The 16,922-nt window shown below is 52.1% G+C and overlaps 1 protein-coding gene across 2 annotated transcripts in view; it reads left to right on the plus strand.

Moving 5' to 3' along the window:
- ASTN2 (astrotactin 2) overlaps positions 1-16,922 on the plus strand; it is a 277,000-nt gene that overhangs the window by 244,865 nt on the left and 15,213 nt on the right. For both annotated transcript variants that reach the window (XM_032130546.1, XM_032130547.1), the window contains exon 20: positions 1,663-1,804. In XM_032130546.1, the coding sequence (XP_031986437.1) occupies positions 1,663-1,804 (142 nt within the window). The remainder of the gene's footprint in view (positions 1-1,662; positions 1,805-16,922) is intronic.

Here is a 16,922-nt window from a genome sequence, read left to right on the forward strand (position 1 = left end):
TAGGAAAAGGGGTGGAAATGAAAGTTGGAAATGAGCAATAGGGGTTTGTTTGCTTAAACCGTAAACCCAGAGCTGAGGGACTTGCTCAAGGCCGGGCAGCGCTCGTGACTTCCAGGCAGGGATTTTCCTGCTGCCAACCCAACCTGCCTGTTGAGTTGTCTTGGGATTTGGGACAGACCTGGGGCCAGGAGCTGGGTTGAGCTACAGAGACTGGTGACAGAGCTGCCTGAAAAAGTCTGGAAAGAACAAGTCGTGCTGGGAGCATTAAAATGAATAATTAAGGCTTGGATTCCTTCAGGGAGGAAAAGAATTTATTGCTGCTCTTTTCTCTAGCCAAGGGGGACATTTGTTACTGAGTTGTGTATTTTGAGACAGGACGCAAATGCGGTTTGGGGGGCTGGGGATGAGGGGATTTTTTTCTTCTACCTGGATAATCCAGCTTCACAGTGGGATGTTCTGGGCTGGTTATACCACTGGCTTGTTCCTTAGGGTCTGTACCAAGAACCTGGACTGGTGCTTTGTTTCAGTACTCCTCAGTCACTTTTGCCTTTAAAAAAATAAAGTGCTGAGAGGGGAATTCTCCTCCTCCCTCTGCTGCGATGTCTTGACATTTCCACAAGCACGAGGTACCCGGCACAGCAATCTGGACCCAGGCTGGCTTACACCAGCATAATTCTGTCATCTACAGCAGCCCTTGCTCCGATTCCCATCACTGGGAATAAGGCACAGCCTGGGCAGCTGCTCTGTCTTAGTTTCCTCCATGGTACCTCGGGCTTTCAGTTACACCAGTGTGAAATGGGAATTAAATGCAATGAGCTCTAACCAATAGACAGGCTGCCCACTGCGAGGAGACAGGTTGCACAGCAGTGGATAGTCATGCCCAAAAACGTTAATAAATGAAGCGTTTTCAGTTTCAGCTGGGTCATGATCTAAGTGTTTAATAGGCTTTATAAACCAGAAGACCAAAAAGAAAGGTTTTTCAGTATTTTTAATTAGCGGCTCTTTTCTTCGAATGCTTATAAAGAAGAAAGTGTTCTTCAGCACAACTGAAGGAGCTCCAGTCAGAGCTCCAGGAGCTGGCAGAGTGCAGATGAAAGGGAACGCAAAGCTACTGACTGTCATTGAATTTAAAAAAAATAAATCCTTCACATTGAGAGCAATTCTGCCCAAGCACCAAAAAAGTCTTTTTGGCTGTTAGTACAACATAGCAGAAACACATTTTGCTGTGGCACGTAATTTTTGGAAAAGGCCATGCCCTGTTCAAGAGCTGGACATGCAGCAAGGGCAGGAGATCCCTGTTTAGCCAGGCTTACACATCATCCGGGGCCCATCCCTGGATGGTGATTCTTCCTGCAGTGTCTGCAGTGAGGCCCCACGTCCCCTCTGTGCTGTGATTGTACCTGGCCAAGCAGTGACTTAGCCCTGGCCCCCGTTCCCACCAAGGGTCCCTGCTACAGCTGATGGCCCAGGTGTGTTTCCTACTTGCTGTGTCCACAGGGGACATTGTCCACACAGACTTGGGGCATTCCACAGCCACAGCCAGCTTGAGTTTGTTGATTGCCTGTCCTGTATAGAGATGTTTCTACAGTGATTTTTAAGTGGTCAGCAGTAGTTCTACGCCTGTATTGATGTTCTGGTCTCGCTCCTCTCTTTGCTTTGCAGGAGAATCCTTGAGCTTTGCGGATGATTTGCTCTCTGGCCTCGCGACCTCCTGTGTGGCAGCGGGTCGGAGCCACGGAGATGTCCCTGAAACCAGCCTCTATTCAGTCATTTTCAAGTGCCTGGAACCAGATGGTCTGTACAAGTAAGGAGAGATGTGTGGGGAGCTGCTGGGGGCAAGGAGGGATCTCCAATGCTGTTACTGAGTTGTTATTGACCTTTTTGGTCAGCAGTGTGTTACACCAGACAAATGGTCAGACTCTTCCTGTTGCTCTGGGTGTTACACTCAGCTGGTGAAATGGGAAATCAGTGTCTGCCAGTACAGTGCTGGAGGCACTGGGAGTCAGTGGGAGACTCCAGGATAACACCTGCTTTCAGTGTTCCGGGTTTCCAGGTCCATGCCTGTGGACAGGGTTGTCTCTCATGGGTGAACTGAGCTGATGTCAGTTTGGAGCAAGTTGCCAAGTGCCTGGTGGGATGAAATAGATGGCAAAAGTGTGACAGGGGTTTCTATAAGTTGCTGTTTCTCTTAGTAGGACGTACAGCAGATCAGAGACACCAAATCCTTCTGCCCACCACCCAGATACTGTGGACATTTCACTCTTCTGAGATATTTTTTGGGGGTTGAATTTTCTATTTTAATCTCATGGATTAATTAGTTTCCAGAGCAAAGGGATAATGTGAACATCTGAATTTTAACTTCTCCTTTGGTATCATTTGGACAGGGTCTGGGCTTTCCAACCTGGCTCGTTAGCCAGGGCATCCTGTGTATTGAGAGGGGTATCAGGAGTCAGATCAGTAAGAGAGGAAAAATAGAGCAAAGAGGCCAGGAGACAGAGGAGAGACAGAGTAAGTAAGAGAGAAACACCCAGGGCTTAATGTCAGAGCGACTGCAATAATTAAAACACATTTTGTAGTGAGTAATGAAACTTTTTATGGGACCACAAAAGCATTTAAAGCGAGAGCTGGCAAATAGTCTGTCAGCGAGAACTTTTTAAGACCTTGATTAATACTTTCCCTCCACCACCCCCCAGTTAAGTATGCTGACAGCCTCCAAAGCCTTTATTGCACATCCCTGGAGCAGGGCTGTCTCCAGGAGTGGGCTCCAAGTGATACCTCTTGCCATTTAATAATATCAGACATTTTCTTGTTAAATATCTATAATGCATAAATATAATTATTAATATCTCTGGGAACTGAGCTGCTCTGAAAAGGTGCCAGGGAGAGGCTGGAGCAACCACAGAGCTCGCTAATAACCCTACGCCCATAAAACTGGCCCGTTGTGAGCTCTCAGCTCCCAGCTGCCAGGGGCACTGGGAGAGAGAAGAGCCACTGGGTTTGATGGAGTTGCTGCCATGGTGAACACACGGAGCTGGGAGCCAGCAGGTCTGGCTCTTGGGCAGCCTGGGCTGCCAAGTAATCTTCCCCATCTGCCAGGCAGGGGTATTTGCACTCACCCGTCACTTTAGGGGCTCTGTGATCTAATTCCTGGTGTCTGCAAGGGGCTGGGAGAGCCTTGGGTGGAAGATGGAGGGCTTTGTCCAGGGTTTTGTCATCCCTGTGGTCAAAGCCAGGCTTCTGCTTCCCAGTCCCAAGGCACATTGCCATGGAGGTGGTCAGCAGAGTTGGCCCTGAGCCCTGGGGGTGGCTCCTGCTCTGTGGGTGCCCCTGGGCAAGGGACAGCAGCTTTTGTGGTGAGCCATGGCTGCAGGCAGCCAGCAGGCAGCAGTCCCCTGGCACCAGGGAGTTCTGGAGCTCATCCTGTGTGGGGACAGGCCCCGGGGTGACGCACAGTGCTGGCTCTGTCCCACAGCTCATGCTCAGCAGGGCTTGGCTCTGCGCTCCCGGGGCGGTGCACATGGATGGACACATGCTGGTGTGGGCACCTCTGGGGCATGGACCCACCTTCCTGGGCATCCAGAAAGAATGCATGTGGGCACACCACAGCACCCCCTCGTCACTGGCTGCAGCTTCCTGCCCCAGCACGTGGCACGGACTGGCAACCCCTGCTCCACCTTGGCATGAGCTGCCGTGGGTGCTGTCTGCCCAACACACACCCGCTTGCTCCAACCTGGGCCCTACCCAGCGTTTTTACGGAGCATTTTTGGATCCTCAGGCACCCCCATTAAATATTCCTCTGCTCAGACATCCACACGGTTGCAACACAGCGTAAAGAAAGCCAGGGCAGTGAAATGTGAGGCTAACGCTGCTCTGCGCCCGCACAGACAGAACAACAACACAAACACGGGCATGGGGTCATTTCTTAAATTGAATTTCTTCTGCTTGTTTCATTTGTTTCTGTGGAAAAATAGCTATCTGTAATAGCTCTGGGCTGGGTATAATCCTGATTATAGCCACTCGCAGGGCCCTGTGCTGTTCTCTAGGCTGGGAGGTGAGAACACAGTCTGCAGCGTCAGAGCTCCTCAAAAACAAATTATTTGCTTCTGCAGTAGTCTGAGGGTATCACATAACCCTAGCAAGGGGTCTGTCAGATCGTGGAAGTCTCTTCTGCCCTGTAAATGTGTTGAACATCCTGTCCCTTTTCTTCTGTAGTACCTACAGCAATTACACTCTGCTGTGGACCATTCATTTGGAGTACTACCAGCCTGAGATCAAAGCTGGGCCGGGCTATGAAAACAAACCCAAAAAATGTTCTACAAGCAAACAAATAAACAAAGTCTGATTGATTCCTCTGCTTTTGAGACTTCTGTAATTCCAAAACATAAATGAACAAAAGGAGAACTAATTTCTTTGTGCTTTGCAGTTTCAGTCTGACAAAAATATGTTGCCTGTCAGGCCTTTTCTTCCCGTTGCCCGTAACACATTGGGGTTGAGATACCAGTCCCTGCATAGAGGGTTTTCCAGGGAAAGCAGATCATGTCAACAAAGACATGTGCTCCAAAGGCTCGTGGACACGTGTGGACACTCCTGCCAGTCTGTCACACCTGGGTGCCCATCCATGGGGATCCATGCTGCATTCGTGGGAATGCGCTCCCATGGACCTGTACAGGGATACTGAGGGTGGTCCCTGAAGACTGTTGAGTTTGACTTCAGTTCTTAAAAAGCAAAAATGTTATATTCTTTTGAAGTGGAGAAGGGATTGCTCTCCCCTGAGGTCAGCTGGACCACAGCAGTCTGTCAAGCTTCCTTCCCAGGTGGCTCTGGAAGAGGATGAGGTGAGGAGGGCAGAGGCAGAGATGTCGATGTGTCTGTGAAGTGCTCACCTTGCATGGACCAGCCAGGCTGGACAGCAGCCAGTGCCACTCAGATGGGTGGTTTGGGAGCCTTGGGAGCGCCAGGCTGTGACAGGCAGCTTGTGATGTGCCAAGCACCAAACGCCAGTGAGGAGAAAGAGCTCTGGCTTGTCTCAGAGGTCAAACTCATCTTGGAGGACTGAGCACTGCACAAACCCATCCAATCTCTTCACTGAGGAGGCAGGAGTTTCCCCTGGGCACCCCACAGCCTCCCTGAGCCTTCAGCCCAGCTCATCCATCTCAGCTCTCATCCCGTTGCTCGGGGAGTGCCTGGGGATGCCTTGTGGCTGAGCTGTACCTGCTTGGCTACCAGAAGGCAGCTTTGCCAGCCCAGCACATTCATTTCAGATACTTGGGGAGACACCAAGTATCCCTCAGCCCAAAACGGAAATTCTGGAAAGGGAAATGAAAACCCCCTCCAGCTCCTCAATGGATCTGCAGTGCAAACACACCAGCCTCTTCCCTGCGCCACAGATACTATAATTATAGATTAGATTAAATCCCAGTGTTTCGCTTTATTTACATTCCTGACCTAGCCTATTCATTTCCAGTGTTTGTGCCAAGAATCAGCACAAAATTTACTGGAAATAATATGGAAGTCATCAGGATTCCTTCCAGAGCCTTTCCTTGGAGTGTGTTCCTATGCTGTGAAGAAACCTTGACTTTACATTGCCTTTGCTGCCTCAGATGGGGTTTCCCCAGGGTGGTCATGAACCAGCCCAAAGGCTCTGAGTGAGCACGTTTCAGGGGTGTTGGAAAGGTGGAAACCTCTTCCTAGGGGGTGCAGGTTCAGGACTGCTGTTGGATGGAAGGGGGTTCAGTCAGCGTTCAGAATGACAGCACAAGGCTCCCGTCTGCAGCCAGGGCCCACCAGGTCCTGCCCAGCCAGCGTCATCCTCTGTAGGGTCTGCAGGCCATCGACAGCGTGGCCAGGCTCAGCTTGGGATAACATGGAACATCCCTTTTTTTTGGTGAGCTTAAGGAAAGAGGCAAAGGTGTGGAGCAGGGAGAGCCCATGAGAGCATGGAGAGGCAGCAGCTGCAATCCCACGGGCTGAATGTGCTGAAGGAGCTGGCCCAGAGCAAGGCTGACTAATGCAGAGTGACCTCTGCCATGTGCATAGCTGGGATAGAAAGTGGAACGGAAAACCCTTGGTGCTCAAGAGTGTGTTAATACTGGCAGCAGTCCCCTGCTCCTTATATGATGCTAATTGTTATTGTTAGTCTTTGGTCAGGGAGACACGTGAGTGAGCGCTGGAGCAATCGGAGACAGATCCCAAGCAGCTCAGTGGCATGGGTTAAAACACATCTGTTATAGCCCTTGGCCGGGTCCCCTGTGTGCACAGGAGCTGTGCTGCTTCATTGAATCCACCTCTCCCATTCCACATGCTCTCCAGCTTCCCAAAGCCGAGCGGTGCACGGCTGTCGTTTCCGCTCAGGCATTCCTGGCTTGCGGAAGCTCAAACAAGGCAAGTCAGGAGCTGAACAAGTGTTTGCTAAATCCTAGGCCTGTCCTAGGATGAAGGCTCATCCTCTCTCAGCACTTTGGGGTTGTGGCAGAGCCAGGCTGCCCAAAGGCTGGCTCAGGTGTCTCCTTGTTTTTGCTGCAGTGAGTCCAGCAGGGAACCCTCTGGGCTCACCTGGGCTGTGTGTGGATCACTGGCTTGCAGGGGGATTGGCCCCATGACAGATGGTCTGTACAGGGAGGTCAGGGGCTCAGCAGAAGGGTACAATCTCTCTCTCTGCTCTGATTTTCATGAAGTCCCAGTTATGGAGGTAGGTTAGGCTCCTGCTGAGTTTCCAGCATCAGGAGGATGCACATCTAAAAACCACAGAGAAGACATTCATGACTTTTTCGTGGCCAGTCTGGGGGCTCTTCCCAACTTCACCGTTTGCTCTGCTGAGTGATTTAAGGAGATCATTTTGTCTTGCTTCCATCTTCACCTGTTTACCTGATCCCTTTAAAAACTCAGGTTTTAATCTCTCTCATGCTGTCTTTGTGTCCAGCCTGGCCTGGGTGACTCAGACCAGGGCCACCAGGTGCTGCTGCAGTGCTGCTACACTGGCTATTTGCCAACACCCATCTAAATGTTGTGTTTGTACCTGAATCTTCCTTCTGATCTGTCTCTGCCACCAGTACCCAACCACCTGAGACAGATCTGAAGTCAGATGCCTTTCCCTGACCTCAGGAGAAGCTTCTTCTTTAGTATCTGCCAAGTTTATGGGTATCTCCCACCTTTTTCCTGAAAGACCAGGTTTTCCTCCCCAGATTCTCTGCTTCTGCTCATACCTCATGCCACAGAGAGCAACAGAACAGCTTTTGTTGCCTCCCATGGCAGTCTCCTCCCTGCTCCTTCCTCTGGACAATCAAATTGAAACAACATTCTTGGTTTTGTCCCTAAAGTCTGCCAACATCTAAATCCCAAACCTGTCTGGGTCCAGGCCCATTCACATTGCCCCTCTGGAGGAAGGCTGGCAGTGGTGGAGTGAGGAAAAGGAAGGAGGAGGAGGCACAGAGGGGTTATTGTGTGGGGTAATTGCGGCTGGGGGAGTGTGCCAATATAGGATTCTTCCTGAGAATGGTAATGGGGTGGAGAGGAAGATTTTGGCCACTTTTCCTGTTGGTAGACAAATGGACCTTTGCAATTCCACCTTTTTCCCATCAGCAATCCCGTATCACCAACCCCTTTTAGTCACAGACTTGGAGAGTGTTCTTATCCCTGACTGTGTAGAAACCTAATGCCACTACACATCCAAGTCTTATCTCATGGACTAATGGGAGAGGGAGTACAAGAGCTGTGATATAAATATCAACACGGGCGTTGCTGGCTTGGATTTGCTCTAAGCCAGCCAAACCTGCATCGTGCTACTGCCTTGGAGCCATTTGTTTTGTTCATCAGGTCTCCATGGTACACAGCACCCTCCTCGTGAAGGCTGGAAAGCTGAGGGCCATGCTGGTTTGATTCTTACAGCACAGTTTGAACACACTCCCGTTCCAGGACACAGGAATTTCCTTCTTTTTTATCTTGTAGAGAAGAAGGGAGTGAGAAGAAGGGCAGATGTCCTTGTTGGCCATGGCCTAGTGAGGGAAACTGGAAGGGAGAGGTGTGACGTGCCTGAAGCTCCTCAGTGAGCTAGAGCTGAGCAGAGGTGAGGGATGTCCGTGCTCACACTTCGCATGAGCCCCACTTCAGGAGAACAGTTGTGAGAATTGCTTTTTTGGTCAGGTGATTAAGAGATGCTCCCTGCAAAAAATTCTGTTCTCTTCCTAATTTCCTCATGCAGTCTGGGACCCAGGTACCCGAGAGTGGGAAGTTGGACAGCTGCCCAGCACCCATAGCAGCTCCACCTGATATTTCCAGACAGCTCAAGATTCTGGCTTATTCAGGCTTTAAGGAGTGGCCAAAAGCAGCACAATTCTGCCCATAAACATGCCTGAGGAAGGATGTGACCAGCTCCTGTGGTGCCCAGGTGTTCAGTCACTACTGAATCCACAGGTCTTACCTGAGCCCAGAGCCATCCCCACAGTCCAGGGGGATCAATCAGCTCAGACAGACTCTGCATGGGACCCCAGGTCCCCAAAGGTGGAGATATGATGCTTCTCCAAACGAAAGATAAGTCACAAGCTAATCCCACCTGCCCATCTTTTTGTCCACTCTCAAAAGCAAAGTTTGGATGCCATGAGCTACAAGTTCTGTCCCAGCTCAGGCCAGCAATGTGCACTTATCTCACATATGGCTGCAGGTCCATAAAACTGGTTAAACTTTTTTTAGTTTCATTTTTCCAAAGGACACCTCCAGCACATCCCAACCCATCCTTTTCTTGTAATGACAACAGCACAGAGAGTCCTTCACCAGCCTTGTCTCCCAGAGAACACTTTGTTATTTTCATTTTCCTTTTTGGTGTGTGTGCATTAAAAAAAAATAAATCTGTTTTAATCTCTGACTTGTGCAGAACATTACATCAGTAAGCACCCGTCTCCTGGTCTTGCCAAACTGGAGTTTATCAGCACAAAGTGACCTCTCCAGCTCTGCCACCCCTTCTCCCCCTCAGGGCCATGGCTCTTTCCCAGAGAAACAGGGAGTTTCTGCAGGGAGTTTGTCATGGGGGAGCTGTGCAGGCAATGGAGCCCTGCCCATGTGGTTGCTGCACTCAGCTGTAGATCTCAAATAGCCTTTAACTTACTCTTTGGGGTTTGGGGTTGTTTTCCCCTTGCCTGTGTTGTCAAAAGTAGCCAGTGAATTGAGGCATCTCCATTTTGGTGGCATCATCTTCAAGGCTTCACCATCAGAGCCACAGCTCCTGTTGGCTTCAGCTGAATTTGTGACAGAGTAAAACAGACATCAAAAAAGTAACCTCAAACTAGCTGCTTCTTCCTGACTTTTCCCACCTGTAAAATGGATGTATTAAAACTGAGCCACACCCTTTGCTGGGTTTCCAACACAGTGAGGAGATCAATAATAAAATGAGAGAGAAAGCTGAGGAGCAGCTGCTGGGTTGCAGAGATGGCATCCCTGTGGTGAGGTGGGGCTTGATGTGGGTGATGCTCCGTGCTGAGCTGTGGCCCATTGGTCTCTGTGTGGTCACCCCCATCTGATGCCCCTCCCAAGGATATTTCCTTGGCTACCTTCAGAGCAATTGCTCCCACCCCACGCACCCTCATTGCTCCTGGTCACCTCACACACACACTCGCTTCCCTCATCAGGAATGAGATAAATTTGATTATACAGCAATATGGTTTCTGTTATGAGAAGGGGAAAAAAAATACCCTGGCTTTCACTGAAAACCCTCAGAGCCAAAGCTTATGTCATGATGTAAAAGTTTCTGAAAACAAAAAAGAAGTAGGGTCTGAGGGATGCTGATTTTTCAAGGGGTGGTGGATGGAGGGGTCAGCGGGGTCTTGTTTTCGCTGGGTGTGCTGATGGAGTTGGGTGTGGAGATGCTGCTCTGGCAGGGTGGGTGTGAAGGGAGCTCAAGGCTGGGTCACTGGGACATGCTTGTCCAAACAGCTGAGCAGTGAGCTGGGCTTGGGCACACCTTGTCACAGTTCTGGGCTGTCATATCCCTGGATTGGGGTCTGTTCCTTGTCTCTTCCATCTTTCCTCCTCTCAGTTTCTGCCAGGGAAACCATAGGGCAGCCCATGGCAGCAGCAACCTGAGCTGGGTCTGGAGCATGCCAGTTTTCTCCTCCCTTCCGAGCATCTCCCACTGCCCTGCAGCTGCAGGAGTGGCCTCCCCTCCTAATCTCATTGCACAACCCCAAGCAGAAGGCCCTGCCACAGGGCAGGGATACTTCTGTGTTTTCCTTCCCTCTGGTTTGCATCATTGCAGCATCCCAGTCTCCCAGCCTTTCTGGACAGGGGCTGTGGGGATGTGTCCTGCACACAGGAGGCTTTGCACACCCCAGTTTCTCACATGGAGCAGGGGATGTTGGCAAGGGCTGGTTGGTCTCTGGGAGACCCACCCCAGGCTGCTGGGGGAACCTCTCAGACAAAGCAACTGAAACCAAAATACTTCTTTGGGGTTTTTGACATGTCACCGCTGATGTAAGGGGAAGGATTTCAAGCCATTTCAGCTGCCACAAGTTGTACTCTTGGTGGTCTTTGCCTCTTGTGCTCCTCCCCTCTGTTAGATTGGTGGATGTTTTGTGGTGTTGCATCCCATGGGTGCTGCCCTCCTGAGGGCACGGGGATGGATGGATGAGGACCAGGGTGCATTTCTGTCCATGTTTTTTATGGCTTTGGACCTGGGTCTGGGGCATCTCACTTTGCTGAGGGTCTGTCCTGTACCACAGCAGGTACTTTAGTGGTACTCAATAGCCCCATAAACACACCAATCGTCCCGTAACCCTTACTCCATAGCCCACAGGTAAATCGTGGCCAGATCCTGGTGTAAGCAGCCTCTGGGCATGCAGGTGTGTTTGGAGGTGTTTGGTGGAGCAGTGTGGGATCATGTGGCTGCTTAGTCCCACACTGGCAGGTGAAGCAAACAGATAAACTCTGGGCTTTCCACGTTGTTGCAGCCAAGGGCGCTGCAGAGAACAGGATGTCCCGAACAGTGCTGAAGCCCAGCAAAGTGCTGCCCCCAGAGTCCCCCTTGGCAGTGCCCCCTGTTCCTTGCTCCCCAGGCAGCAGTTTGCAGTGACACCCCTGTGGCTTTTCCATCACCTATCCAAACCCTCCTCTTCGCTGCTCCAGCAGAGCCACCCCAGTGAAGGAGGGCTCCAGCAGAGCCACTCCACCCCATAGCATGAGGCCCACCCCATAGAATGAAGCCCATGGAATGAAGCCCACCCCGCAGCATGAAGCCCGCCTGCATCACCCCACACACGGCTCCCGAGCTCTCCCAGGCCATCTCCAGCTCTCGGCTCTGTCCCTGCCTCGTACCTGCTGCCCTGCCACAAGCTGAACTGTTTTCCAAGTGGAAACATGAGTTGAAGGATTAACTCCACAAGGGCCTTTCCGTGCAATGCACCGGGATTAAATATTTATGTTGGCAAAAAGCACGTAATAGGCAGCTCCAGATCAGAGATAATGAAATTGAGGTGTGTGGAGAAAGCAGGGGAGGCAGGGGGCTTGCAAGAGCAGACGGAAGAGGGACCCAAGCGGGTTGTAGTATGTGTGCCTGGGTGATTACTTCTGGTTTTATCAATACCCACCTGTTTGTGGGGGGACCCCAGCCCCATCGCTGAGAGCTCTGCAGCGCGCAAGGGAGTGCAGAAATCAGCCATCCCAGTTCCTTGTGTGCACACCAGCAGCAGGCAGGAGCAATTGTCACCCAGGTGGCTTTCACTTAGAGCCACCTGAAGTGAGGGAAGGCAGGCATTGTTGTGGGCGAGGTGGCTGGGTGGGGAGTAGGGATGAGACCCTCTCTGTGTCATCTGCAAATGATGCACAATCCTAAATCATTCATAGCAGTGATATAGGATCCCTGGCTCTTCCAGACCGCTGCAGTCAAGGTTATTTACTGGTGACTGTATCGGATCAGGCAGCAATGTGGTTTGGATTATACGGAAGGTTCCTGATCAGGTCAGGAGAAGGCTCATGGCAGCAACCACAGCATGAGCAGGAAGGCCCATGAGAGACTCCCTGGTGGGTGTTAGTGAGGAGCCCTGCCAGGATGGGCAGCAGGCGAGCACAAGGAGCGTGGCAAAGGAGAGGTGGGAAGGATGGAAGACCTTCCTCTGCTGCAGAAGGAAAACAAGGAGTACATGCAATGGCAAAAGCTGCTGCTCTTTCTCAACTTGTTATTTTTATGAGACAACAACATCTCCCTCTTTCCACCCAACAACAAACATCGCAGAAGGCGGCGCACGGGGGGTGCGAGTCCCGCACAGGGCCGTGGGACCCCGGCCAGTCTTGGGCCCTCCAGGGAGGTATGAAATGAGGCATGAATGGAGTGTTAGGAGAAAATGGAAATCCACTGGCTCCCAGGCCGGCTCTCCTGCGGGGGGTCCCTTGCTCACGATGACAGCGCTGCCTCTCATAAACACGCATTTCCTCATCCCCGTTTGTTTCTCTCTCTTGTGCAATCTCTTGTACCAGACGGGAATGGGAGTGAGTCCCACTGGTACGTGAATGTGTTACAAAAAACCTTCCCACCCTGCCACCAACGAAGTACTGAGAAAGAACAACAGGGTTTAAAAGGAAAAAAAAAAAAGAGAATGAGAAGAAAGATGGGGCAGCTGGATGGATTTGCTACTGGCCATGACTTATTGTTCTTAGTGTAAACTCAAGGGCATGGCTGTGCTGGTAGTTTGCAGCATCAACCAGCACTCAGAAGCCCCACTGCACTTGGTGCTCTGCATCCCTCTGGGAAATGGATGTTCCTTCCCCAAATGATTTTCCTGGGTGGAAAACATGGGACAAAAGTAGAGGCAAAGTAACTTGACTGAGATCACATAGTGCTCAAATCAAGAGATAGCCCAGCTCCATCCTGCCCAACACCATTCCTTGTGCTGGGTTGTTTCACTTGGGGTGTGTGAGTAATGCTGCTGCTGGCAGTCCCTGGGCATGGACCAGGCTGCCCTTCCCAATCCACACTGCTGGGACAGAGCACAACTGGGGCGAGGTGTGACACTAAGGTGTGGGAACAAGGGCAAGTCCCACCGTCAAACACATCTCCTGGACTGGTGGTGGAGGTTACAAAGTCTCCTAGACCTGGGCTGGTGGAGCAGGGATGGAGGATCAGCTGTAGCTGCAGAGGAAGAAAAGCTGCAGGGAGTTGCAATCCTTCCCTGCAGAGTGAAAAACAAGGGAAGAAACCTGCAGGGAGCGGTGCCTCTGCAGCAGCATTTGCAGGAGGGCAGGGCTGGCTCCACACCTCTGGAAGCTCCCAAGCACAGTCACTGCAGTGACAAGGGGCTCTCCCATGGTGCGGGACAGCGGGTCTCCACTCCTGGCTTCTGGGGTAGCAGGACTCTGGCTCTGGGCTGGTTGGCTGTATAGCCACTATTTCAATAAAGAAATGATTAAAAGAGGGTAGGGAGGGGGGAAAGAAAACCCCAAAACATCTGTTTTACTTCAAATCAGGGAAGATTCCTTTGCTTGCAAGGAATGTGTAAATCACGCCGGGCTGGGAGATGTGCATAACCCTGCCTGAAAGCTGCTCTGCACTTCAAACGAATTCTAGCGTGCTTACTGGGATTTTGTTTTTATTATTTGTTTCAGACCCCCCCCCCCCCACCCCCATCCTACCCTCCCCCCTCCCTGTCTGCCTGCTGGAGCTGTGAGAATCTCCTGCCCACTGCCAGTCCCTTGCCCTGTGCCCCTGAATTTGGGGGCCTCAGGGCACAGGGACAGTGGGCACTACAGACCTGGCTGGCATCCTTCTGGCTGGCATCCCTGCCTGCCACCATCCCCATGCCAACACTGAGGCCATTGCAGGGCCCTGTTGGCTGCCCTGGAGCTCCCAGAGCCCAGCTGGAGTTTCTTACAGGGGTCCTGCCTGGGATGCCTGGTCCCCGTCTCTCAGCTGTTCCCGTGTGCATTATTGCTGGGCTTTGTTTTGCACTGCAGCCTGCTGAAGGTGAAGCCAGGGCTGCCCAGCAGTGCTGGGGACAAACCCAATGGAGACAGATCAAGAGCTCTGCTCGCAGGGGTGCACAGCCACGTCCTTGTGCCAGCTCACTAAGGTGACTGTCCCTCGGGCCGAGGACAAGCTCTGCTCCCTGTGGTCAGCACAGCCCTTGCCTGTCTTCTGAAAGCAGGAGGCCCTACTGTGGTGGCTTTTATAAGAACAGCCAGCCATCGACTTGCTTGGCGTGGACCACCCACTGCTCCTCAGATGACACTGCCTTTTGAAGTCACTACCAGCCCGGGCTGGATTTCAACCAGCAGCCCAGATGGAAGCCAAGCCCCCAGGAGAATGAGAACAAACCCTACCAAGGGGATCTCCAGGGGTAGCAAGCTGTGGAGTGTCTGGTTCTTGTTTAGAGGGACTGTGAGGTTGGGAGGGGCAAAGATTTCCCAGTTTGGCAGGGGTCACAGCCTTCCTCTCGCCCATGTCCCCAGGGCCGGTGATGGCCAAGCTCTGCAGAGTGTTGGTAGGTTGAGCAGCAGGGATGGTTAGCTGTGAACATTCCCATTGTGGAGCTCCCTGCAGGGGTCCAGGGCTTTGCTTGTCTCTCCTTTCTCTTTGGCACATCTGGAGGAAGAGTATTTATTCTCTCTCTCCTGAATATTTATTCCCTCTCTCCTGCTCATCCCCTGCAGCTACAGCCACCCGGAGCACTGCTGTCCCTTCATGGGGGAGGGTGGCAGCTGTCCCACGAGTGGCCCAAGGAAGGTCCTGAAGGGGTGTGTCCCTCGTGGGATAACCCACCTGGCACACAGGACTAACGCCGTGAGATGAGGCTGAACTCCACCCACCCACAGATCAGCGCAAAGACAAGCAAACCTCCCCTAAAAGTAAAACTTAACCTCAAAGTCCCCACCTCAGCAGAGCTGGGCCCGGGGGCTGTGGGGTGTCTGTGGCTGAGGGAACAGTGTTGGGGACAGCAGCAGGTGTTGCACAGGGGGGAGAGGGGATGCAGGTGCTGCCAGGGGATACCCTGCCCTGGGGAGCTGGAGGGATTGATGGGCATCACAGTGCCCTTGCAAAGGCTGAGGCAGGGCCTCAGGCACATGTGGGATGCAGAGCCTGAGGAAGGCCCTCCTTTGCTGCTCCCAGGACAGCTCGATCCGTCACCAGCTCTTGCTGATGCTCTGCAGCCTGAGCAGGACCAGCCCCCTCAGTTGGCAGCCTCGGGCATCAACCCGAGCTGTGGCACAGTGGGAGTTGTTCCAGCAGCACAGGGAGTCAGAGGCAACTCCTCTGACCTCTGTCCAAGGGCTTTGTTGGGCATCCCAGCAGAGCAGGGACTCTGGCACTTCACAGACTGTAATGAGCTGCTGTTGCTTCACTGGAGACAAAAGCCCCAGCCTGCAGCGGCTTATTATCACCTCCTCCTGGTTCTTCACTCCACCAAAGGATGCTACAATTCACATTCTGGGTAACATGGGACCTTCCGTGGCCTTTCCAGGCGCTGGGGGAACACCTTGCCTCAAGCCCTGAGGCAGACAGGGAAGACTGTGAATAGCTGGGCCAGTTCTTACTGCGTTGCCTTTAGAAGCACATCTGCAAGTCTTCATCCTCACAGCCAGCAGGATGAAAGCAAGGACATAATGACTGCCAAGAAATACGGACCTCAAACACCCTTTATCCATCCTCTCCAAAGCTGGTAATTCCATGGTGATCCTGCTTTTTCTGCCATCGTTCTGCCTTCACAGCTGGGAACCATCTCTGTGGGGCACCGTAGAGTTCTGCTGGGGCATCTCTGAGCTAATTGAATCCTTCTTGCTCCTTGGAGAGTGCCTAGGAGCTAAAGCCCCAGTGTTGCAACATCAGCTGTATTAATGTTATCTCATGTCAGGGTGGATGTTTGGGGTGTGTTGTCCTGCTGCTATGCCAAGGAGCTGCTCTCTCATTCACATCCCATCTCTGTCAGAAGCTCCAAGGTTCTCTCGAGAGAAGATTGCTCTGCTCTTCCTTGCTCAGTGGGGTAGAGCTGCTCCTGAAAGGATGTACTCCGAGAGGGAAGGATGAGGGAGTCATTATCTGCTTCTTGAAACAGCTGGCAAGGATCAATGGGGACAAAGGAGGGAATCAAGGCAGAGAAAAAGGCGAGGGGGGACAGTGGCACTGCTGGAGCTCTCAGCCCTGGGGTGGTGATGAAGACACTCTGGGGATGCAGCAGCCAGGAGGGTGGCAGTGACCTTCCTGCACCTTCTGGACGAAGCCATGGCCTGGCTGGCATTTTCCCCTCATTTCCAGTGAAACACATTTTCACCTAAGGCAGTCTTGGCACTGCTGCTCAGCCAGTGTCCGGCTGGCAGAGGGGCTCCAGTGGAATCTTGGCCGTCCAACACAGGTATCATTCAGGAGCAGGGTTCTTGGGGAACAGAAGGTGGCCTGTGTATCAAGGCCTTCTTTCACAGCCATGGCAGTAATGGGAATCACTACTCTGGTGGGTTATTGACAGGGTTTCGAAGGAAATCTTGGGAAATTGAGATGCTGCAGTTGAGGCTGGGAAGGTGAGTGTCCTGCTGGGCATTTCTTTGTCAGGGAGACAAAAGATCCAGGCAGTAGCAAGAAGTGCTTAGGATTTTTAATTAATTTCTTTCTTCTTTCCCCTTCATCCTTTGTTTGGATCTTGTTCAACGGGGATCTGAAACAAAAGAGGTTGATGAAGTTCTCAAAGGAGGGAGAGCTGAGCGAATCTGCATCATAGCTTGGCTCAGGCACAGGGCAGATGCTGCTGAGGGGTTGAGGGGACCAGCACTCAGACCTGCCCACTCCAGGTTTTGGCTCTCTGTGGCCTCACAGCTCAGAGGGCAAGCCCAGGAGACTTGGGGGCAGCACAGTGTGGGATGCTGTGACACCAAAGTGACGCTGTCCCACACTGCACCCCTGTAATTCAGCAGCAATGAGTGGCCCTGCCCTCCTCCCTGTGAGAAGCACCATGTTCTCC

This window comes from Corvus moneduloides, chromosome 21 (assembly GCF_009650955.1).
Source record: "Corvus moneduloides isolate bCorMon1 chromosome 21, bCorMon1.pri, whole genome shotgun sequence".
NCBI lineage: Eukaryota > Metazoa > Chordata > Aves > Passeriformes > Corvidae > Corvus > Corvus moneduloides.